Source organism: Bubalus kerabau, chromosome 6, assembly GCF_029407905.1.
Source record: "Bubalus kerabau isolate K-KA32 ecotype Philippines breed swamp buffalo chromosome 6, PCC_UOA_SB_1v2, whole genome shotgun sequence".
Lineage (NCBI taxonomy): Eukaryota > Metazoa > Chordata > Mammalia > Artiodactyla > Bovidae > Bubalus > Bubalus kerabau.
Window position 1 is genome coordinate 79094522 of NC_073629.1, and position 26165 is coordinate 79120686.

At 39.2% G+C, this 26165-nt stretch overlaps 1 protein-coding gene across 1 annotated transcript in view; it reads right to left on the reverse strand.

Annotated features, from left to right (window-relative positions):
• The window catches only part of SGIP1 (SH3GL interacting endocytic adaptor 1), a 236717-nt gene that overhangs the window by 123719 nt on the left and 86833 nt on the right, over positions 1 to 26165 (reverse strand). Inside the window, exons 3-7 of the mRNA XM_055585555.1 lie at positions 14758 to 14821; positions 9368 to 9392; positions 8274 to 8357; positions 6345 to 6416; positions 1170 to 1226 (exon numbers count right to left, since the gene is read on the reverse strand). Of these exons, the coding sequence (XP_055441530.1) occupies positions 1170 to 1226; positions 6345 to 6416; positions 8274 to 8357; positions 9368 to 9392; positions 14758 to 14821 (302 nt within the window). The remainder of the gene's footprint in view (positions 1 to 1169; positions 1227 to 6344; positions 6417 to 8273; positions 8358 to 9367; positions 9393 to 14757; positions 14822 to 26165) is intronic.

Genomic DNA, 26165 nt, shown 5'->3' on the forward strand with positions numbered 1-26165 from the left:
CGGCTCCCAGCAATTCTTATTATTAACAAATGTGCAAATGCATTAATATCAAGTTTAATTTTTATGAAAGAGGAGGTTAGGTCAGATAGTCACCTAAGTTGTAAATATAAAGCCATTTTGTAGGAATTATGAATTTAGGCACTTGGTATGCAATAAAAGTGATTTTTTATGTGAATATGGCTTTTATGTTTTCTATGACTAGAAATATAACAGTAATTTTGTCCATCCTAATGTGGCTGGTGAAGTGTGTGGTGATGAGGTTAACTGGCTACTGTGGGAATTATAAGGAGAGTTTAGGTCTCCACTGGAATTCACCCTCATTCCTTGGGAAAAAACAACTGATCGCCATTTGACTTTGGAAAAATCTGTACTATGAGGCTAGAATAATTATCATATGCTATGGTAGCAATATTTGTATTGCTCCCAAATTTATATGTTGAAATCCAAACTCCAAGGTAATGGTATTAGGAAGTGAGGCCTTTGGGGGTGATTAGGTCACAAGGGAGGAGATGGCATGACTGGGATTAGTGCCCTTATAAAAGAGACCACAGTGAGGTTACAGTTAGAAGGTGCCTTCTATGAACCAGGAAGTGGGCACTCAACCAGACACAAATCTGCTAGAATCATGATCTTGGACTTCCCAGGCTCCAAAGCTGTTAGATATAAATGTTTGTGCTTATAAGCCATTCAGTTTTTGGCATATTTGTTATAGCCACCTGAACAGACTAGGGCATTGCAAAATCAAGGCCTAGACGTGAATTGACTTGACTCAATACTCAAAGTTGCTTATCAATATAATTAGGATTGAATATCTGGAGTTAATATTTTAAAAAGTGTTTTTTTGAACATGTATGCCAGGCTAGGCAGGCTACTGAAATATTCTGCAAATAGTTAGCTCATTGAATCCTCTCAATAATGCTATGAAGTAACTACTGACTTCATTTATGGTGGCCATCAAATAACCAAAGCCACACATAGCTGTTCCATGGAGGGGCCAGATCTCAAACTCAGGTCTAATAGACTCTAGTGCTTTTAGCCTCTATACCAGGCTACCTGTGCCAGCACCTCCTAATGAGATGTTTCCCTTATTTCTATGTTCTATTTTAAATATAAGCATGCCTCGACTCTTTTTCACACTGAAATATTTATAAAAACAATCTGATACTCACATATCTTTCCCAATCAATTTCTGCATAAAATCCATTTGGTGCTCCATTGCTTTTCTTCTGTAATAAATTTGAAAATACATTTAGAAAAGAAACATTTGAATTAATAAAAAATAAACAAAGAAAACTTGTCTTATCTGCATTTAGCAAGAGCTATCAAAATCCAGCACTGGAAAGACACATTAGAGCAGCCTATTAAGCAACCACACTCATGTAACTGAATGGTAAATTGAGTTGCCATGACAGTGCATAAAAGAACTTACACACTTACTTCACAAAAGACTGTAGGATATGCATAGGGATATTAACAAGTAGCTACTCAAATGTTATATAATTACTAAAGAATCAGCAGCCCCTATGTATTATTTAATCTTCATACCTCAGGGATAAAACCAGATGTATTCAATATGTACATATTTAAATGAAATATTTTGACCCATGTTATTCTCATACACAGTTATTTCCAACATATCCAGAGAATATTCATCCAAGTCATTAATTCATCTTCTTCCAGCTTTTTTTAACACTGACTCAAGTTTTCCTAAACATCCTTGATAAAATATAAAGGGAATCAGATTCAAATTAGTTAACTCAGCCTCTAAGTATTAAAAAATAGTGTTGATATTCTTTTCAAGTGACTTTTCTTATGAAATTACTAAAAGAAAATTTGAGGATGAATTGTGGATTTCTATCATCCATGCACCCTAGGCCTCCATGAGCACACATCATTATGAGAGGACTGGGCATCAGCATTATTCTCTCAGAATTACCTTAAAGTTCTATTTTCGGCCCTGGTACTGCCATGACATGTATGGCCATGAGAACTTGAGCAAGGATGTGGTATCATTCAAACCGAAATGTCTAGGATTCTCTATTTCTCGTGAGCAAAGGATAAAAACACAGATGAGGTTGGTAATGGAGAGTCCATTTAACAACATTCCTGTTGTTAGCACATAGAACAACAATATGTCACTGAGCACTCGTGGATCTCACAATAACACACATTGGATGCTGATGAATGAGGCTTGATGACGGGACACCTAATTTTGCAATCACAAATGGAGGCTGGTTGAGCTACAATGTTAACAGCTGACACCATTTGACAAGTTGGTAGGAGAAGAAATCTTTTCATCTATGCATGCAGGATCACTAAAAAACCAAATCAAAGGTAACCTAGTAACATCATCATTGATTGATACTGCATGTTGATTGGGCGCTCTAAGAATTAGCAGTAGTTGAATGAGGGGAAATAGTGTGTGAGGAATAGATAATGTGTCCATTATTTCCCTGTCTTTTCCTATATACCAACACCGCACTAGAACTTACAAATGCACAAATTCTGTCCTGCCTCCACCAACCAACACACTGGGACAAAGGGCCCATGACCCATATCCCTCTTCTTTGTCTTGTTCCTGACAAAGATTATATGATTAATCAGACTACATCATTTTAAGCTTCTCATAGAATTGTCTTCATTGCATTAGTGCTTCAGTGATATTCTTTGCTATTTGAACAAATGTTGCTTTAAAAATTTGCCACATCAACTTTGCACCTGTATAAGCTATAAAGCTACTTTTGAGGACATGCCATCTCATAATAAAAAAATCTCTCTCGTGGTGAATGCCATGGTTCTTACTTCCTTTTTGTCATACTTGTTTTCTTTTAAAATTTCTACTTTAACAATTTTGCATATGTCTTCCTTGCAAAACTCTCCAAATCCTCCTTATAAAGCTGCTGCTGCTGCTGCTAAGTCGCTTCAGTCACGTCCGACTCTGTGCGACCCCATAGACGGCAGCCCATCAGGCACCCCCGTCCCTGGGATTCTCCAGGCAAGAACACTGGAGTGGGCTGCCATTTCCTTCTCCAATGCATGAAAGTGAAGTTGCTCAGTCATGTCCGACTCTTAGCGACCCCATGGACTGCAGCCTACCAGGCTCCTCCGTCCATGGGATTTTCCAGGCAAGAGTACTGGAGTGGGGTGCCATTACCTTCTCTGCCTTATAAGGCATATATAATATATTCAAAATACAAATGTAATTTAGGGTAATGGGAAATCAAATGAACTAAGCTGATCTCAAAAAACTAAACTTACGAATTCTGTGATCAGTGTAGTACTATTAATAGATCTTTTAGTCCTTAATTCTTTATTACAAAGAATTGCTATCTAAAACCAGAGGTTAGATAAGTTAACTGAGTTCAAAATTTTTGAAGTTCTACAGATGTTTGCTTCCATGATAATCTCATCTCTGTAACCAAAGCCTTTCAAGACCAGGATAGTTGATAGGTTCAGCTAAATAAAGACAAAATGAGTGTGTGTATTTCTTTACTGACAATATTAGAAATACAAAAGTTCCTCAATTTTTTGAATTTTCTAGATCTGTGCTGAGGGAAAGTTTCTCAGTTTCCATGGAAACCAATGGAAGATTGTGATAAAGAGAAAGCAAAGCCTATAAAAAGAAATTTCTTTTAAAATAATAACACTTTAAACATAAATACTACACACAAACAACAAATCATAATAGTACATTCTTTTGGGTTGATGTTAAACACACACACACACACATATACACACAGTTCTATTAGAGAAATTAGTAATTTAGCATCATTCACACTAGTGAATTCTTACAAATATATTTGGTTTTACAAGTGGAAATTATCAAGTTAGAGCTAATGCAGAACCTGGTTGAAATTCTTCTGGTAAAATTCTAACGAAGCAATTCTCCCAGTTTAACAATGTAAGCAGCTCATAGTGGTGATATGGAGGTAATGTCTCTATTGATTTTCAATTGGGAAACAGTGTAAAACCATGGAAGAATGTAATTTAAGTGGGGAAATATGTAAAAGTTAGGCTTAATATTTAGAGCAATATTGGCTATTCACCAACATATTCAATATAAAGAGTGATTTTTCTCTTGAAGTAAAAGATATGTATTTTTAAAATTCTTTTCTATATTTTCTAAAATCCACAATTTACATGGATCACTTCTAAAACTTGAATATATGACTGTTATTTAAAGATAATTAAGGCTGATAGCAATATCGATCATGTTTTAATAGGTATTTTACTTTGGTCAAGCTTATTATCTCCTCTCAGATAATATGATTGGTTAAATCAATAAGTGTAGTAAAATTGCATTCAATTATACATTCATCAAAGTTCTTAATTTTAACTGTGGATGCTCCTCTTTTCCAAGGTCAGATCATGGCCACATTGTGCTCTTTGGTGAGAAGTATTAAAGACATGTGAAATACTGCCTAAATATTATCTTTTTGCCATTGAGATAGACTTGTCTCACTTTGTAAATAACCCTATGCTGCTAAGTCGCTTCAGTCGTGTCCGACTCTGTGCGACCCCATAGACGGCAGCCCAGCAGGCTCCCCTGTCCCTGGGATTCTCCAGGCAAGAACACTGGAGTGGGCTGCCATTTCCTTCTCCAATGCATGAAAGTGAAGTTGCTCAGTCATGTCCGACTCTTAGCGACCCCATGGACTGCAGCCTACCAGGCTCCTCCGTCCATGGGATTTTCCAGGCAAGAGTACTGGAGTGGGGTGCCATTGCCTTCTCCGAACCCTACAGAATAGCACTATCCAATAGAACTATCTGTGAAGAAGTAAATGTTCTGTATGTGTGTTGTCTGGTATGTTGGCAACTAGCCACAAGTAGCTATGGAGTGCTTAAAATGTGGCAAATGTCACTGAAGAATTGAATTTTCTTTTATTTTTAAAAATTAAAAAAATAGGTATTTATTTAACTGAAGTATAGTTGCTTTATAATGTTTCAGGTATACAGCAAAGTGGTTCAATTATATATATACACACACACACACGTGTATATATATACACTCATTCTTTCCCATTATAGGGTATTACAAGATATTGAATATAGTTCCCTGTGCTATAAAGTCGGAGAAGGCAATGGCACCCCACTCCAGTACTTTTGCCTAGAAAATCCTATGGATGGAGGAGCCTGGTAGGCTGCAGTCCATAGGCTGCGGTCGCTAGAGTTGGACACGACTAAGCTACTTCACTTTCACTTTTCACTTTCATCCATTGGAGAAGGAAATGGCAACCCACTCCAGTGTTCTTGCCCGGAGAATTCCAGGGACGGGGGAGCCTGGTGGGCTGCTGTCTATGGGGTCGCTAGAGTCGGACACGACTAAGCTACTTTACTTACACTTTTCACTTTCATGCATTGGAGAAGGAAATGGCAACCTATTCCAGTGTTCTTGCCTGGAGAATCCCAGGGGCGGGGGGGCCTGGTGGGCTGCCATCTATGGGGTCGCACAGAGTCGGACATGACTGAAGCGACTTAGCAGCAGTGCTATAAAGTAGGTCCTTGTTGTTTATCTATTTTACATATAGTAGTGTATATCTATTAATCTCAAATTCCCAATTTATACCTTCCTCCCTTGGGTTTTTCCTTGATAAACATGCTTGTTTTCTATGTCTGTGGGTCTATTTTTGTTTTATAAATGGGTTCATTTGTATCTTTTTTTGTTGTTTTAGATTTCACATATAAATGATATCATATAATACGATGTTCATCTTTGTCTGCCTTACTTCCCTCAGTACGATAATCTCTAGATCTATCCATGTTGATGCAAATGGCACTATCTTATCATTTTTTATGATTAATATTTCATTGTATATATGCACTATATATTTATCCATTCATCTGTTGAAGGCCATTAAGTGAGGAACTGAATTTTAAATAGCCACATGTGGCCACCATTTTGAACAACACAGCTATCATTTTTGTATAGTCTGGGCCACCAGGATCAGCACCCCAAGTCCACTGTGAAGTACCTGAGGTCCCACAGGCCCAGGTCCTGCCAAATTCCTAATGTTACCTAGATAGTGCTTACCCTAACAAATGACTACTCAATACATATAATGTTGTTTATATTATAGCCAAAATTTTCTTATAGATAGCAGATTCTTTTAAAAATCAGAATTGCTGTCCTTTGTCCAAGACATATGCCTGATCACTTTTTAAAAGTATATTCAGACATCAACATATACAATCTATAGAGTTGATTTAAAAATTGGCCCCAGTATTGGGGAATACTATCTAAGAAAGAGTCTTAAATGCTTTTGTGTTTTCAAATTTCAAACTGGGATTTTACTCACTGTTTCTACAACCCCTTGGAAATTTTAAACTAAAATCTGTTTCCTTACCGAAACTTTTTTTCCTCCTTCACGCGCGCACTCTGCTTTGTTATTGTAGGGTGGTTCATGTGGGCTGGGCTGCTGGAATTGATTGTTTTCATGTAGAAAAAAGTTGTTAAAGGATCTGTTTGTTCTTCAAGACACATATAAAGAATCACATGGAGTCAGCAAGCATACCATAGAGGAAACAACATCTAGGCCAAATTGGAGGGCCTACCAATCTTGGCAGGGTTCTCGAAGCAAAGAGTGGACTTTGGGGCCCATAATGAGGCTCTATTCAGCAGGCCAGTGTGGCTAGGCCAGGAGAAGAAGGGAGAAGGGGAAAGAGGCGTCCCAGGCACCAGGGGTGATGTGAATCCAGTCCTTATTCAGCCAGCACTTAATTTACAGGTAGAGAACAAACACTGGGCCACACCAGAGACTGAATAAAGATCGTTGTATTTCTAATGGCAGTCTGAAAAGGCTAGCTCCACTGTATATTTTCCTGGATCATAGCCTTCTGGGGAGACATCAAGACAGACTACACACAGCTGCCAGCTCCAAATCTGGACCTTTTCCTGCACACGTGTTCAGGATGAGCTGAGATCTCCTCATAGCAATGGCCGTGACATCCAGTCCCCCGGTCTAGGTGTGGATGGAAATCTGAACTGCTTAGGAAAAACTCCAAGTGTGTCCTGCACAGTCAGAGTTTGTCTCTGGGTTAGACTGCATTGCCACACAGATGCCTAAAGCCTCAAACTTCGAGACAGACAGCTTGGCCAGGAGTGGGCATATTTGACCAGTGGAGAGCAGGGCAAGCCCATCTTGCTACATGCAGCCCAGCCACAGAGCCTCTGTAGACAAAACCTCAAAAGCCTTGTCACCAAAGATGGGCTTCACTGGATTTGCAGAAACTGAATTTAAACAGTTAAACCTGTTGTGTAACTTCTGTGTTGACAAAGTCATTTATAAGCATGAAGTGGGTACACCACCACCTATAGTTTGTAGAACCACGTTAGTGAAACCATAAATTTCAACTTCAGATATTCAGAAAGAAATCACTTTAAAGCTTACTCAGCCATGTAAAAGTGGACTGGCTCCACTGACATAAGGTCTTAAAGAAATCAGTCTGAGTTTGAAAGAAAATCAGGTTGAGATTTCCAGGGACTAAATGCAAATAGAAATTTTGGACTTCTCTAGCAACTAGTCTGAGAAGGCGTACTCAAAATTTGGTGCCCATAGTACGTGGGGAAAACTGGAGGCACATTCCCAAGTGGTAAAATACGTAGCTGGCTAACAATGTCCAATTACCTAGGAAGCTGTACACCCTGTTTCTGAGAGCATGAATTTATTTTGAATGCAGCCTATTTTCCAAACAGGTTTGTATTATTTCCTGAGAAATCAAAATTAAATAACTCCTCTTTTCTAAAATCATGACCAGTGATACATTCGTGGCAATTCCAATTAAGGAACAAAGAGGGCACGTCTGCTGGTAAATAACTCAATGTGACTGGGCATGATGGCAATGACGGAGGGCTTGGGCAACTCAGGGATGAAGCCCTGCCTTAGGGTGGGTGAGTCTGCAGAATCGCAGCTGGGCTTATGGGCACAGCACATACTGAGTCACCTGTTGCACACCAGTGCTGTGCCAGGCACCAGGTGTGTGTTCCCCTCAAGATGCAAACGGGGGGTCCCTAGAAGAGCAGAGACCTGAGACAGCAGGGGGGCTTCAGAGACGATGACCAGAGGCATGGGAGGAGCTTTAGAGAAAGGAAAAAAAGGACAAGACTGAGGGTGCCAGAGGGAGAGAAGCAAGAGACAGCAAACCAGCCTGGGAGCAGCAGGGAGGGAAAGCAGAGACTAGCTAACAGAGCCTTGCAAGGGTGAGAATGAAGGGGACAAGAGGACTCAGGGAGGGGACTGAGACAGAAGCAAAGAGAAGACACAGAAGCAGAGTACCTGAGACAGAGTTAACGAGAAGGCTCTGAGCCAGAAGCAAGAGGTGAGGAGAAGCTGAGTCTTCTGGGTCTTTTTTTTCCCCTGCTGAATAGAGCCTTGATTATAGTGTTACCCAATGTCTGATAAATTTCAGTCTACTTCCTTAACATTTCATGGAGAGAACTACATGAATGCAAAAGGCACCCCAAAGCTAAGAACCTTGAGTTAAATGTGGGAGAAAAACTCCTACCATAGCTGCAATTAACACCCCAATTTAGGTCTAATATTATAAAGGGTGACTTAAAAAAAAAATTATCTATCAGGTTTATTTTAGTTCCCACTCCAGCCCAATGAGCCTAATGTGAGTCCTTTTTTTTTTCCTCCTTCAATAACAGCTGTTCTTTTGAACCTTCTGAATAGGCATCTGATTCAGCTTTGAAGGAAGTCATTTTAGACGTGGGTGCAGCCTGTCATCAGGACAACTTGGATAAATCCAAGCTCATGCACCACCGACTTCTCTAAAAAAGCAAGAAATCTGGTGACCAGCAAGGAATCAGAGTTCCTGTTAACTCTTAAACCAGTGAACACATTTTCTTCCTCCAGGCTGTAAATTCAGGCATAAGTGGTTTCAAGACCATTCCCTACTTATGAATTTAAAACAGAAAATGTATCTGCAGCTCAACTGCAAAAAGGGAAAGGCTTCTTTCAATTTTATTGGATCTCAGCTCCATTATGACTTTGTGGCCTCTATTGGAGAAAAGCATTCTCATATAATGAGCTCTTATATCATTAAATTGGAAATGAAATAACAGTTGATGGTAGCAGCCCCTGCAGGAACTGTCTGACTTTTGACCCATCATATTGATGACTGGTTGCCTTGCCTGCTCTGGGGCAAGGTTTTAGGTGAATGCAATAAGTAAGTTTAACTTGACCAAGAATGTATTTATGTCCCATGCAATTACTACAAAAAATTACAACAGTGAGAGGTCTGAAAAGTCATTTAAGCTCATTTTTTCCCCCTGCAGGAAAAAAAAAAATGAAACGGGGCTTTAAGAAATTTAAACTAGCATAGGTTGAAATGCAAACCTACTAAAAATGGTCATTTAAATACTTACAATTCCATCTCTATCTGGTGAACCTCTGTAACAAAAAGAAATTAGTAGCTATTAGGAAAATGAATCATTCTTGCTACACAGGCTCAAGTACAACAATAAGAGTCATTAACCACCTCTTTCCAGTTCCCACCCCAATAAACCTGGATAATGAAAGCTACTCAAAACAAATTGGTTGAATGATATTTCAGTGTGGGGTGTGTGTACATGTATGTGGGAGGGAGAGATTCATTAAAAATTGAAATCCAAAAGGCACAAGTTGTTGGCGCAGTGTCTTGCCCACTTTTGAGAGAATTCAGTAAGAGCTGTCCCATTTAATCAGCTTCCATTTAAAACTACCACCAGGAATGCCAACCGATTTGTTCTCTCATCTTCTCCCCATAAGTGGTCTTGAATTTCCCCCTTATAAGAAGAAATTTCTATGGTATTTTTCAAGTCACTTTGAGAATCTGTATTTTCCTCCATCTTTCTATATTTACTGCTTCTTTGATTACATGAGAACGGGAAATGAAGTGCAATTTTACTAAATGGTTCACTTTGATGACTAAAGTCCAGGGTATTTGATCCACTGGATGTGAGAGTTGGACTGTGAAGAAGGCTGAGCGCCGAAGAATTGATGCTTTTGAACTGTGGTGTTGGAGAAGACTCTTGAGAGTCCCTTGGACTGCAAGGAGATCCAACCAGTCCATTCTGAAGGAGATCAGCCCTGGGATTTCTTTGGAAGGAATGATGCTAAAGCTGAAACTCCAGTACTTTGGCCACCTCATGTGAAGAGTTGACTCATTGGAAAAGACTCTGATGCTGGGAGGGATTGGGGGCAGGAGGAGAAGGGGACAACAGAGGATGAGATGACTGGATGGCATCACTGACTCGATGGACGTGAGTCTGAGTGAACTCCGGGAGTTGGTGATGGACGGAGAGGCCTGGCGTGCTGCGATTCATGGGGTCGCAAAGAGTCAGACACGACTGAGCAACTGATCTGATCTGATCTGATGCTAGGCTACAGTGTTTAAGAATAAGGTCTTTAGAGAAGGATGAATCTAGGTGTTCCAACTCCATAATTTAATAATTCTCTGATCTTGGACAAATTACTTAACCTCTAAGTCAGTTTAAATATGATAAGAATATAAAGAACTTATAATGATTCCCAACACATACTAAGTCTTCAAAAATGTTTGTTACAGGTTTTTTTCCTCTTCCATGATGGTTCTACCCTAGGAACAAACACAAAACTGCCCACTTGCAGCCATGTTAGGCTTTATAGCAATAGAGAAAGGGTATTACTGTTACTCTGGAAAATTGAACTGGAGGACCAGAAGAAAGGGAGAAGTAAAAGGGTAGTCATTGTAACTTTATAGCCTCATATTAATTCTAATATTAATATTTTAATTAATATTATTCTAATATTAATATTTTAATTAATTTATATTAGGAGCTAGAAAAATATTATTCTATTAACATGGAGACCAGAATCATGCTCAGGTGAGGACCTGCACTGTTTGTAAGGAAACCTCAGTAAGTGCTTGGGTGGAGTGGAAATGAAAGTCCCTTAGTCATGTCCAATCTTTGCGACCCCATGGACTATAAAGTTCATGGAATTCCCCAGGCCAGAACACTAGAGTGGGTAGCTGCTCCCTTCTCCAGGGGATCTTCCCAACTGAGGGATGGAACCCAGGTCTCCCATATTGCAGGCAGATTCTTTACCAGCTGAGCTACCAGGTGTGGCTGGAACTATTCCTTAGGAGGTGGGATCAAGTAAAATGTTCTTTATTTGCTGGGACATCTTCTTAGCTCCAAGGTTTGATTCCTTTCCCTGCCAACACCCCCTTGAAAATTAGCAGAGCATTCTACTTGGATTACAAAACATTTGATGGGAGTGCATCATTTTTCATAGTCATTTCCATGTGGATGCAATAATGAATCAATGATACAGGGGCTAGAAGTAGAGAGGACCCTGATTTTGAAAGACCATGGGAGTTGACAGAAGTCTGAGGGTGTTTGGACATTTGCTGGCTATGAGAATTCCAAACAATTGGTTCAAAGAAATTTCATCTAAGAAAGAAGGATAGGAAGAGTTATATATAATTCATTGAACAAATATTGAGTGACTTATAACGGGTCAGGCACTAGACTAAACTCAGGAGATAAACTGATGAAGAAGATATGCTTTTTGAGACAAACAAGTAAATCCAGTGGGTTATTATGACCACAATAAACCCAGGTGGCAAGAAAGCACAGAGAAAAGTACCAACTCACACTCATCAAAGCCAATTTTCCTTATCAGATTTATATACTGAAAAAACAAACAGATATTTCTTACTAGGATTTCAGCCTCTGCTAAAGGGATCAGGAGAGACGAGATTTTGTTAACTTTTGCGTAGGACAGATCCAGCGGCACTCATCCTCGTGGGGCTGTCTTTAGGGGTAGGTGATAGATGCAAGGGGATCTAAAATGGGAGGCCACTTGGTTTCATGCGTATTACTGCTATAGGGATGGCATTTCAAACATTTTCATCAGAATAAATGTAATTGTACACAGCAGTGTTGATGTCTGTTTGAATCCTTTGTCTTATCCATTGATGGAAATGAAACTGGTTCTTCCCAGTATGGTGGTAGTAAGCACGGTGATGCAGGGCACCAGCTATAGCAGCAGACTGCAGGGTTCAGTCAGCTCAGATCTCCCAGCTGCATAACTTTGAACAAGAGCTTCACCCCTTTGTGTTTCAGTTTCTTCAGTTACGTAATAGCTGTGATAACGGTATATACCTCACAGGGCTATTAAAGGATTCAGTGAATTAATATAAATGAAGAGCCTGGAATGGTGCCTAGAACATTGTAAATACTCATAAAATGTTATCTAGATTAAAGTTATTATATCAATATAAGCTGACCCAGGATGAGGAGTAGAGAGAGATTTTAGTAGCCTCAGACAATTGGACATGTCCTCAATTTATTTCCTAACCCCCTTTTATTAAGTTTTATGTGTTTAAATAAATACAGCAGACCCACTATATTTACTGACTTGCATTTTAAAACTGATCATCTACCAGGCACCTTTTGCCTCTGTTTTTAAAAATGACACTTACCTCTTGCCACTACTCCCTTTTCTTTTACCCTCCTATTGGTCTTGATTATAATTTTATCCATCTATTCTGTTTTTTTTTTCCCCCTCCTGGGTGATAAAAGAACAGGCACTGGATTCTGGACTAGAAAACTGGCTCCATGTCTTATTTTCTGGGAAGCCTTCAGCAATTAATTCATTTTGGCATTGATTTCTCATCTCTAAAATTGAGATATTACTTCTAACCTTATTGAATTACTGTGAGGATTATAAAGGATATCAGTGCATTACAAAATACCTTGCACAGAGCCTGCCATTTAGCACAGGCTCTCTCTTTTCCTCTTTCTATCAGCCATTGTAATGATGATCAAATCAGGAAGCTCTGGTTCTAACTCCACTCTATCTAAGGACACCCAATCAGCTGAATTTGGAGCTGGCAGCTACCATAGCAGGTTGCTTGGCAACCCTCATGGAGTTGCAACAGCCCTGAAAACAGTTTGAATCAGCAAGGTTCAGTGATGGCAGACTATCATAAGCATTACCTAAATTTGAAGGGATAGCACATTGCCAGAATATTTCCCCAGCCTTCTGCAAGAATGATATGTGACCCAATCAGAGATCGGGGGTTCCTGAAAGGCAGAGGCTTACATTAAATGGCTTTTCCTTTGACCATCACCGCTGATGGAACCACTTTATAGCTAATTTGCTACACCTAAGTAAACTGGGGCACTCAGATTATAAGAAGTGAAAGAGATACTTGGGATTTTACAAGCAAATGTCTCATTAGAGTACTTTAGAGAGATGTTGGCCATCTACCCAAAGCCATGGGGAGTAACTTTCTCATTTTCATGATTTTAGAAGTGATGATGGAAGAGCGGTGCTTTCGCCAAAGGCAAATAGCTCATCCTGCCCTGGGGAGGTTGTCTGACCTCTTTTCCCTTTTCAGGGACTTTTTATCCTTTTTAGTTTTCTTCACACACCAGAGATTATGTGTAGTCAGCTACAGACACTATCTTCAAAGAAAACTGGATTTGGTTTCTGCTAACAACATTCTCCTGAGATACGTCTAATAGTATCCCACATAGCATGTGGCACATTGTAGGTGACACGATGTTGCTGACAGATGAACTGTTACAGAGTCTGGCCTTTTAGGGAAATTAGACTCTAATGTCAACGCAGGCCCATTAGAGGAAAGTGTATTCTAAGGCCGTGGAGCTATTGGCAAAGCTGAAGCCAGGGCCCAGGTCTCCTGACTCTGCTGAATGAACCATCTCCTATTCTGATTAACTTTTCAAAAATGTCAATTTCTTAAGAAATAGTGGAAGTTGTATAATGTTCAGAAATTTTTCTAATTTAATCATTTAAAAACATTGGCAAGACTAGATACAGCAAATGTAGTTTCCATGAAATAACTATTTACCAAAAGAGAAAGCACAAAGAAAAGGTAAGATCAGGAGACTTAACATCTGATATTTGGACAAAACATAGCTTTTTACCCCTCAATCAGTTACAGTCTCTGGTTTAAAAGCCTCAAGACTTCAAGGTTGCACACTGTCTAAGGAAGGAAGCCCAGACACCTCAGCCTGGCACTTAAAGCCCTTCCTATCCAGCCCTGATCTTTTCAGCCTCACCTCCCAGCATCACATTTACCAGCAGTCGACAGGTAGGCAGACTGCGCTGTTTAGCTTGTCCTGAAGACCTCCTTGGATTTTCTACATCTCTGCTTTGGCTGTTGCTCCCTTTGCATGAAATGCATGTCCTCATCTTCTTGAAGATCAAACTCAAGGGTCCTCCCACTTTGAAACTTCATTGAACATCTCTTTAAATATGAGCTTTTCCATCCTTGAATTTCCCAGGAAATTCCATTTTTAGTTGCTCAAAAGGAACTTACCACATATTAATTTGTACTAGTAATAGGAGTAGTGGCTGCTGCCATTCACTGAGCATTTACTAAGTACTAGTTACCAGTGTAGTCATGTCAAATGTCAGCTGTTTTAGTTATATGAAAGATACTTAAATTTGCATGAATTAAAAATTATCAGAGGACAAGGCCACAGGGCAATGCTCCACACCTTGTGATAACATTTATGCAGGACAAACATGTATAGAAGGAAAAGCTAAAGGTGTGAGATCAAGATAACCCTTTTCCTTTTTAACTGTGTCTAAACAACTATTGATTTTCCCATTTTCTAACTTTCTTGCAGGGATTCTAGCCAAATGAGAGGTTTAACGGGCTCATTATTCTTCTATACAGCAGCCCAAACCAGATACACATTCCCACATGGGCACTATCAGCTGATGCTGAGCAGTGGTGTTCTCCTCAAGTACATACGTAGAATCAGTGTCCTTTTCTTTCTTCCGTATTCCAAAGGCCTTCCTTGTACGTTTTTTCAATCCTGTGGGAAAACAACAAAAGGTCAGAAAGTCTATTTTCGAATGTTCCTAGCAACATTCAAGGGAACTATTTTTAAAGTTGCAGCACATTAGTTAAATCTGAATGTTCATAAAGACATGGAAGTTTCTTCATGTGGATGCATGTGTGTGTGCACATATGTGTACGATTCATTATCATATTTTTAAACAGAGTTAATCAAGGACATGGCACTGTAAGCTCTTAGCACTATAAGCAATGTAAGAATATAAAAATGAGGCTTCCCTGGTAGCTCAAGCAGTAAAGACTCCACCTGCTAATGGAGGAGATGTGGGCTCAATCGCTGATTCGGGAAGATCCTTCATGCTGCAGTGCCACTAAGCCCGTTTGCCACAACTGTTGAGCCTGTGCTCTAGAGCCCTGGAATCTCAATGACTAAAGCCCTCACCTGGAGCCCATACTCCCCAACAAGAGAAGCCACTGCAATAAGAAGCCTGTAAATTGCATTTGGAGAGTAGGCCTGGCTTGCTGCAACTAGAGAAAAGCCCACACAGCAATGAAGCAAAACTAAATAAATAACAAAATTATTTTTTTTTCAAGAATATAAATAAATAGAAAGGAGATCAGGACCAGGTGCAGAAAAGTTGGCAAGCTTTTCTTAGACTATTGTTATTCATTCTTCAAATAGGCACTATGCCAAGAAACCCAATCACAGATTTAGAACAGTAATTTCCAGATTAGATGTATTCTTGAGAACAGGATCGTTCCAAGACAGAAATCATGTAAACCACATGAGAGAGCCACATTGGTCTGACATCTTTGTATTCATATACCCAATTCATCCTTTTTTACTTGCTCTATTTGGTGGCTTTATTGGATTCTCTGAACATACCACAACATCTGTACCCCAACATCTCTTTTTTCCTTGTTTGGTCCTTACCACTGGCTAAAATGTTTTTCGTATCTTGTTGATATTTAGAACTTCCATACATGCTTCCAAGGCCCCATCAACTTCTACCTCCTCTGTGAGGGCCTCCTAATCTTAGTGTAGCCAGAAAATGACTGTCCTGTGCTCCCCTCAAATTTTGCTCTTATATGTATTGACTTAGCAACTAACCAACAATGATACAGTATAATACAGCAAATTACTCCACCTATTAATTCCTATGTCAGTTTCCCGCATGGACTGTAAGACTTTCTAGGACAGAGGCCAACGATATGCTCTCTATATCCTCTGCACCAAAAACAGGAACCAGATAATATTTGTTGATTTAAGATGTCTTCTAAGAAGCATCATTCAGGTGCTATTGGAATAAGAAGGCTCCTTTCTTCCATCCTAGGTAAACCAAGCCCAATCTTGTGTCTTGCATTCTTGTCCTATCAAGGTTCTGTCTGGGATTCCCATCTCCTACATGTCCTGTAGTTACACGTGTGGCTTGCGTTTCTCATGTTGTGTGAGTTCTCAGTTGTGTCCAACTCTTTGATCCCATGGACTGTAGCCGGTCAGACACTTCTCTCCCTAAGACTTCCCTGGCAAGAATACAGGAGTGGGCTGCCATTTCCTCCTCCGTTGAATCTTCCAGACCCAGGGTTCAAACCTGCATCTCCTGCATTGCAGGTGGATTCTGTACCACGGAGCCATTGGGGAAACCAGTTCCTCATGTTAGTGCGTCTTATTCAGATATACCATTGCCTATATATTCAAAGCCTTAGACTTGTTACTGGTGGTTTGGAAATTTTTCTTCACAAATTATATCTGGAAAAGTCACTGATGTTCAGAATTTGTTTGGCACTATCGGGTGGATCTGGAGAAGAAAATGGCTACCCACTCCAGTATTCTTCCCTGGAGGATCCCATGGACAGAAGAACCTGGCAGGCTACCATCCGTGGGGTCGCAGAGTTGGACACAACTGAGCGACTACCACTACCAGATGGATTGGGCATCCCAGGGGGCTCAGTGGGTAAAGAATCCACATGCAGTAGAGGAATTGATCCCTGGGCTGGGAAAATCCCCTGGAGGAGGGCATGGGAACCCACTCCAGTATTCTTGCCTGGAGAATCCCTGTGGACAGAGGATCCTGGCGGGCTACAGTCCTTGGGGTTACAAAGATTTGAACGTGACTGAAGTGACTGAGCATGCATGCATGCTCCAGGTGGATCAAAGGGAAAAACACTGACAAAATCAGAGATTTGATGTCATCTTATAAAACATATGAATCAGCCCAGACCACTTGGATGATCTGAGTCATTCATTATCTGACTCTCAAGATACTACTCAAATATAATCTCCAAATGCCTCTGTTTGTCTAATTTTGCATTTGAACAGTCATTCCATTTAAGAGGTTTAGGTCTTTAAAATGTCAATGTTTGTTTAAAAAAAATCTCCTCCCACATTAAGCTATTCTCCATTACTCTCCACATGAGGTGTTCATAGAAAACTTACTGACATTTAAAGTATCCACCCATTACATTTAGGAATACCTTCCCTCTGTCATTTTTAATTTTGAGTGTGAGAAACTTCTCACCTCTAATTGCCTTATGTCCTTATAGGGACAAAATTGTCATTTTCTTCCTATAATTTTTCTTGAGCTTTAAGTCTCTTCACTGGCTTCTCCATGCTCTTAATTCAGCTTTGGGGGTCCCAGTGTGCTATATTCACTGGTCAATATTGGTTTTCATAGGATTATAAAACAAATGCTATTATTATCTTATGTTTTCAAATTACTTTAGTTTCTGTAACTTGACCATGAGATAAGAGATAGCATGTCCTACCAAACAGATGAGAAAATACAGACAAATTCCAGTAATTCTTGTATTAAATTAGTAACAGAACAGGCAATAGAAGTTTTCCATAGACTCTGTCCTGTTTTTGACCACCAAATTTGGATAATAGCCAATTTGAACTAGGTCATGAACATCATGAGTTGTCCATTTTCCAGTGAAAACTGCTCTGGCTCAGGCTTCAGGAAACAGAGTCCATCGCCAGCATCATTTCTAATTGTATAGATGAATATGAGTTACATTTTTTTTTTGTATTTCCATCTCTCAGTTTACAACAAATCAGCCAGTAACAAGGAATGAAAGAATTTGCACATATTCACAAAATGCAATGCCATTCTGTAGTTTTAGTTTCAATGAAAGTCATATTTCCCATATGTAGAATACATTCTCATATATGGAATATATACAGAAACACACCAGAGGTGTGACAATCCAGAAAATCAAAACTAATCAAACTGTTGAATAAGAGAAAACACTGAAAACATTTACCCCTTGAAAGATGGAAGATGTGAAAGTTTAGAAAACTATAAAGAAAATTCTGAAAGGCAAAAAAATATGAAATATAAAAGTTATTCATATCTTAATAGCTCTTTGAGAAGATGCAGGAAGAAACAATCATACCAAATGAACTAAAAGTGTATGGAAAAGTGTGGTCAAGTCTTTTGAGAGTTTATTTAAAAATATTTAAAGAGTGTGTACATGTCCACACTGCTATATTTAAAATGGATAACCAACAAGGACCTACTATATAGCACATGGAACTCTGCTGAAATTATGTGGCAGCCTGGATAGGAGGGGAGTTTGAGGGAGAATGAACACTTGTATATGTATGGCTGAATCCCTACCCTGTTCACTTGAAACTATCACAACATTGTTAATTGGATATACCCCAATACAAAAGAAAAAGTTTTTAAAAATATCCAAAGAAATTCTTCAAAAGAGAACAAGGATAGTCAAAGATCTTATAGTAGTAACAAGCTTAAGACACCACATATGGTAACATAATAAGCTTAAAAAATACTATATCCAATGATTTTTTTCACTTCTGACTCCCAAACCACATGAAAGTTTTAAAGTGAATTTCTACAGTATAATTATCCTTTAGGCTGGGTCATGAATTTTTGTCAATTATTCTTTACCAAAAATGGAAGGGAAAAAATCAAGTGTCTTTGAGAAATGAAGTAACTAACTTTTCCCTTGCCAATGTCTAAACAAAGATTTCTAAAGAGGAAGAATTTTAATGTTCTGATGATCTGAGGCTAGGACAGTCCTCTTCCAAGCTATGGAGCTAAGAACGTCCTCCCATGTGCCTGCAGAACTGGGTCAGGCACACGGAAGTCTGGCCTGTGCCGGCAGCACCTCTCCACCTCATTTAGATTCCTTTAGCCTCCTCTGGTATTATGGGAGAAGCTAGGAAAGTCTGGGAACTACAACAGCAAAATTTAAAAATAGACTGATTTTTAAGATGGTAGGAAAGCTTATTTCAAGATAGATAGTCCTGGATATGATGTTACAAGGTAATGAAATAGCCAAGGTGCAGAAACCGACAATAGCAACAGCACAAATATATAGAGTAATATTCGTAGCTACCAAAACTGAGGTCCAACCTACGGGTTGGGTACCAGCTGCTTTGCATATATTGACTCATTTAAATTCCTTACAAGCCTTGTGAAAAAGTAGAAGGTATTTTCTTTGCAAATGAGGAGCCCGAGAGTTTACCTGAGTTAGGTTTTATTTATCATCATCTCTAGGGGTGGGTAATGGTTTTTTTTTTTTTTTTTTTTTTTTTACCCACAGATCCCCAGAGTTCTGCTGGACTGTGTCCTAATTTTCTTTACATCCGCTCCTTGGGTGGGGAAGTTTCATTCATTGATCATTCATGGTTTCATTTTCCATCTATATGTAGATGAATCCTAAATCCATAGGTCAGACCCAGTACTATTTCCTGAGCTTCTGGATATACAGTACTTTTCATCATACTCAAGCTTCTATAAATAGGCATCATATTTCTTTGAAAGCCTTTAGGTGCCACCTTATACATAGGTAACCAAACGTTTAAGGACATGTCCAATCACTTATTTTACAAGTATTTTCTGAATAAACCCCCCTTAAAATGAAACAGTTCTCCATGAACAAATGAATTAAAAAGAAATGTGGTGTACCCGTACAATGTAATATTATTTAAAGGAATGCAGTACTGACAGCTGCTACAACATGCATGAACCTTGAAAACATTATGCTAAATGAAAGAAGCCAGATACGAAGAACCACCCAGTGTATGAATCCATTTATGTGAAATATCAAGGGCAGGCAAATTCATTGTTATAGAAAACAGAGTAGAAGTTGCCAGGGGTGAGGAAGAGGGGAAAAGAGGACTGACTGCCTAGTTGGTGTGGAGTTTCCTTCTAGGATGGTATGAAAGTTCAGGAAATATACAGTGCTGACAGCTACTCAACCCTGAGAATACTGAATACACTTTAACATGGCCAGCATGGTCAATTCCGTCATGTATACTTCATCACAAGAAAAAAGAAACAGAGTAATTCAAGCCAGATTGTCCTGTGACCAAGGGCAGAAAGATAGGAGGGAGCAAAGAAGAAAAGAAAGAGACAAGGTGGATTGGCTTAAAAGTTTGGGATCTTTTTTTTTTCCTTTTAATTTATTTTTGTGCTAAAGTTGTCAATATTTAGTAAAGACACTGGGAGCTAGATAGTCACAAATCTTTCTTCATGATGACCTTCACTATCAAGAAACTGGTATGTCCATGACAACTGATAACTACAACTAAACCTCCAGCACTTCTTTCTCATGTAACAGATGTTTACAAAAAGCTTATCATGAACACATTTTTAATGTTCCTTTCAGCTTTTCTCATCAGATCACAATGTTATGTTAACCCCTACTAGATGGTAAGCTCCATGAAGTTAGCCCCTCCACTGTGTAATAGATGTCTGTCTTTATTTTCATTGCCCCATAGTGGTTCTCAAACAGAATATTCCTTAAAGTAATTCATTCCATTGTAATAACACAGAGGCACTATATCTCATCCCCTTTTCAAACTGTAAGTCAGACCACTGGAAGCTTATGAAATAAATTTGTTAGGGTGAAACCTTCATTCAAAAATGAAATAGAAGATGAAAACCAAGTGTACATTGCCTGCAGAAAGAATGAAGACTGTATCATGAAATTCTTGGTCTCAGTTATGTGAGTGGTCAATGTTTGCAAACAGGGTGACCATGTAAAATACTTTTCTTATGACAGCTCCAAAATGCACAAAAGTGTTTAAAAATAACTTTAAAAAGTCTTTTAAATTTACAACACAAATGACTGTGTTCACTAATGTTCTTCTCTGAAATGTCTTTGAACTAATTACATTTTTAAATTAGATACCTTAGAATCTAAAGATACCTTAGAACTTCCTTACTTTGAGTATACAGCTCTGCAGGTGAAGAAGAAATAGTACAGCAAAAAATTCCCTTTATCAATTTTCTTTTCTCTCAAGTATAACTGTTCTGTAGGGATTCATTAAGTAAACACTAAATTCTAAATTTAGCCTTTAAATGTTACACAGAAAATAGAATTTTTAGGAAGGACCCTCCAAAAAAGAATTTGGCCTCAATACTCTGTTTTATCTTAGATAAAACATCAAAATCTGATACTCAAAAGAGACCACAGAGTTTTTTCTTGGTTAGTCTCATGTCTCCTAGTTTTAAAAATTGCTCTTGAAATATTAATACTTTTCCCTAAAAATAAAGATTAGTTCTTTAGATGGACAGATTGAGATAACAGTCCTGGAGCTGAGATCAAATAGGAGAAATCAAGGTGTAAGCATCCTGTAGGCAGTAGCCAAGGACTAACCACACAGAACGCAGAAGATGCTGCTCTTCAGCAGAGATGCTGCCACACAGGAGTGTAAGTGCAGAGTTCTGCCAGCACCTCCTCCTTTCTCTCCTGTACTGGATTCTTACCATTCCACTGCTAGCTGGTAGGACAACAAGAGGTCAAAGGCAGAATGGTCACCATCATCAGCATGTTGGTAGCAAGTTGGTTTATCTTCCAGCTATCTTAAAGGGGCTGGGGGAAGGGAAAAGATGTGGCACTACTTTTTATTACCTTTCTCACTCATGTTCTGGTGGCTCAGATGGTAAAGAATCTGCCTGCAATGCAGGAGACCCAGGTTCTATCCCTGGGTCAGGAAGATACCTTGGAGAAGGGAAAATGGCAACCCACTCCAGTATTCTTGCCTGGAGAATCTGGACAGAGGAGCCTGGTAAGTTACAGTCCACTGAGTCACAGTCCTGACAGGACTGAGTGACTAACACTTTCTTTTTTCACTCATGTCACAGTCTTGCTTACATACTGCTTTCACTAACAGCTCTTAATTATGGTATTAAACACCCCATATAAGCATACTGCTTTTAAAATTGTTGAAAAGGTGGCACTTCTGGAGAACACATTCCTGGGGTATATCTGGTCCTTCTGCTTCCCACCTGCTACAAACAGCGCTTTTGAGCAGAGTTTGGACAAAGGAAAAGGCTTGGGCACAAGGCTAGCTCTAAGAGTGACCTGGAGCTTTGGAAGAAAGAGGAGCACTGGAAGGAGGAGAGGGTGGCAGTGACAATTGTTTAAGGCTGGTATGTAAAACACAGTTCCTAGAGGAATATGAGCCATCTCATTATCTGCCTCAGAAGCATGAACACACACCTCCCAGCAGCACTGCAGGGGACATGGTAGAAGGGAACAGAATACATGGCCTACTTTGGAATCTGGAGACCTGGGATCATATCTCAATTTGACTTCTTACTGACTGTCATTTGCGCAAAACTTACGGACACTATGAAAGGAATTGTGTTAATTTCAATATAAGATTCATGTCTTCACAGACATGAGGTTTGGAGCAACAACCTTCGTTTTCCTCTCTGTAATCCCTAGAAGTGAGGGGAAGGCAGCACTGGTTCACTACGTCCTTCAAATGTGCCAGGCACTAGGCTAAGCTTTTTTCAAAATTAGCCAACTGAGCTATTTAAAATACTAAAAGATGATGCAGTTAAATGTTGTTCTCAATATGCCAGCAAATTTGGAAAACTCAGAAGTTGCCACAGGACTGGAAAATGTCAGTTTTCATTCCAATTCCAAAGAAGGGCAATGCCAAAGAATGTTCAAACTACCATACAACTGTGCTCATTTCACGTGTTAGCAAGGTCATGGTCAAAATCCTTCAAGTTAGTCTTCAACAATATGTGAACCAAGAAATTCCAGATGTGCATGCTAGATTAGAAAAGGCAGAGGAACCACAGATCAAATTGTCAACATCAGTTGGATCATAGAAAAAGTAAGAGAATTCCAGAAAAATATCTCCTTCTGCTTCATTGGCTATGCTAAAACTTTTGACTGTGTGGATCACAACAAACTGTGGAAAATTCTTAAAGATGTGGGAATACCAGAGCGCCTCACCTGCCTCCTGAGAAACCTGGATGTAAGTCAAGAAACAATAGTTAGAATGGGACATGGAACAACAGACTAGTTCCGGATTGGGAAAGGTGTCTGACAGGGCTGTATATTGTCACCCTGCTTATTTTACTTATATGCAGAGTACATCATGCAGAATGACAGGCTGGATGAATCCCAAGCTGGAATCAAGATTGCTGGGAGAAATATCAATAACCTCAGATATGCAGATGATACCACCCTTAAGGCAGAAAGTGAAGAAGAACTAAAGAGCCTTTAGATGAAGGTGAAAGAGGAGAGTGAAAACGTTGGCTTAAAACTCAACATTCAGAAAACTAAGATCATGGCATCTAGTCCCATCACTTCATGATAAAAAGATGAGGAAAAAACGGAAACAGTGAGAGACTTTATTATCTTGGGCTTCAAAATCATTGAGGATGGTGACTGTGGCCATGAAATTAAAAGATGCTTGCTCCTTGGAAGAAAAGCTACAACAGACCTAGACAGTGTATTAAAAAGCAGAGATGTCACTTTGCTGACTAAGATCCATCTAGTCAAAGCTTTGGTTTCTCCAGTAGTCATGTATGGATGTGAGAGTTGGACCATAAAGAAGGCTGAGCACTGAAGAACTGATGCTTTCAAACTGGGTGCTGGAGAAGAGTCTTGAGAGTCCCTTGAACAGCAAGGAGATTAAACCAGTCAATCCTAAAGGAAATCAACCCTGAATATTCATTGGAGGAACTGATGCTGAAGCTGAAGTGCCAGTACTCTAGCCACCTGATACAAAGCGTCAACTCATTAGGACCCTGAGCTGGGAAAGATTGAAGGCAGAAGGAGAAGGGAGCAACGGAGTATGAGATGGCTGGATGGCATCACTGACTCAATGGAAATGAGTTTGAGCAAGCTCCGTGAGATGGTGAAGGACAGGGAAGACTGTCAGGGAGGAAGACTGACAGGGAAGACAGGGAAGACAGAGGTATCAGGGGAGAGGAAGAGGAACCCTAAACTGCATGGGCTGGACCTTTCTGAAGGCATGTGCTTTAAGGCAAGGAACAGAGATCGGGGAAGCAGTGTGGTGTGACCTCACCACATTTTTAGGTGAACAGCACATATACAATAGCACATTGAAAAGCTCATTTTAGCCCAAAACACACTGAATAAATAAAAACCAAATAGATGTAATGCTTTAGGTACTTAAGATGTTTCAGGAAATCTGTCAGGAACTTCCCTATCTTAACACAAACTTACAAAGTAGGAGCTATTTGTTATTGATTACATATCATGGTTCATGAGGAGTGACTGGAGCCAGGTCACACAGGTGGTAATTGACAGACCACATTCAGAGTCCCCTCTGCCTGACTTCAGAGCCCATGCCCTTCACGTCTTTGGAATATCTTTCTGTTAGTTCACAATTTGTTTTGCCCTCTTATCAAAAACAAGAGCAAAAGCAAACACAAAAACCTTAATTTTTTTTAAATTGAAAGACATTTTTAGGGAAATTAGGCAGGACATTTGTTAAGCACAAAGACTGTATTTTGCATATTTACATCTTTGTGTGCTGCCCAGTGAACATAAGGAGACCCAATAAATGTTTGCTAAATGAATTATTTCTGTGATAAACATGAATTCTCAGCTTCGTCTTCATCAGCTTGAGGGGTTACTCAAAGGTGAATCGCATGTAATGGAATTACTTATTTTCTCCAGGAACTCAGGCCAAACATTTGGTCTCAGTAATAAAAAACAGGCAAATTTAATTGCCCTGGGCATAATGCCGCATATTGACAGCAATTCTCACTGGTAATATCTATTCATTATTATGGCCACTGTATTTCTGTCAGGAAAGATTAAAATACTTTGTGTATTAGCTTTTCCTCTAAGTTTTAAATATAGGTACTATAATCCAATTCAGATTCTTTGTTTTAAGAAGTTCTTACAGAAAAATTTAAGACCAGTTAAGAAGAAAGCCAGTTCCTCCCATGATTTTTTATGATAGTTATGATTTTCAGCATCAAGACTACTGCCTAAGATATGGGAGATGCTTAATAAAAGCAAGTACCAGGGAATATGAAGTTCAATGTCAAGCAGTACTTGGCACAGTCGATTAACAAATGTTTCCTGATTGATCTACGCATTTACCATTTTAATCCAAATTATTCAAAACTGGTGGGCATGTGCTCTTCAGTCTGAATGCTTTACCTTCATTTTTATGTGACTCAAAGGAAATCCAGGTGATCTTTGTACTTAGTGAGTACAGAGCCTCTTTATAAAATAGCACCCTTTCATTCTGAGCTGAGTCTATTCTCAGAAATACGCACATTAATGACACACTCCATTAGAATTGGATTGCAAAAGAGGCTGATGTGGATGACACCTTGAAGATCAGGTTTGATATATGGGGTTCAGATTAGTGCGCTAAAATGGAGATGGCCATAAGACATTTAAGACTTCAAGGGCTAAAAATAATAATGATTTTTATAGAACATGGACATGGTGACATGGAAGAAAATGTTGAAACAAAAATGGTCATGAAACATGCTTGCCACAAAAGGACCTAAATTTTGTATGTCAATATCACTGCAATGAAGGAGTTGAGTGAAAATGGGAAGAGTTTTGAGCAGGTGAACAATTCTGTTAAGCACTAAATATAGCAACAAGGTGAGCTTTCCTGGTGGCTCAGTGGTAAAGAATTTATCTGCAATGCAGCAGAGGCAAGTTCGATTCCTGTCAGGAAGATCCCCTGGAGAAGGAAATGGCAATCCACTCCAGTATTCTTGCTCGGGAAATCCCATGGACAGAGAAGCCTAGCAGACTACAGTCCATGGGGTCACAAAAGAGTCAGAGAGGACTTAAGGATTAAACAACAACAGTAACAAGATCCATAGGAAACATACATGGTTGTAAAAAAATGTAGGAGCTTTGAATTCTGAAAAACTTTTGTTCAAATCCCATCTTTACTACCTCCGGGGGCAAATTACACAAACTTTCTGAGTCTCAGTTTTCTCATCTATTACAAAAGGTGTTTGTAAAGTTTCAGTGGGTGTAAAGACTTTATATCTTACCTAAAATATATATTGTATATTACTTTATGCAGATTTATCTTGCCTTTTTTTTTTTTGCAGTTTTGATTATTTACAAAGCAA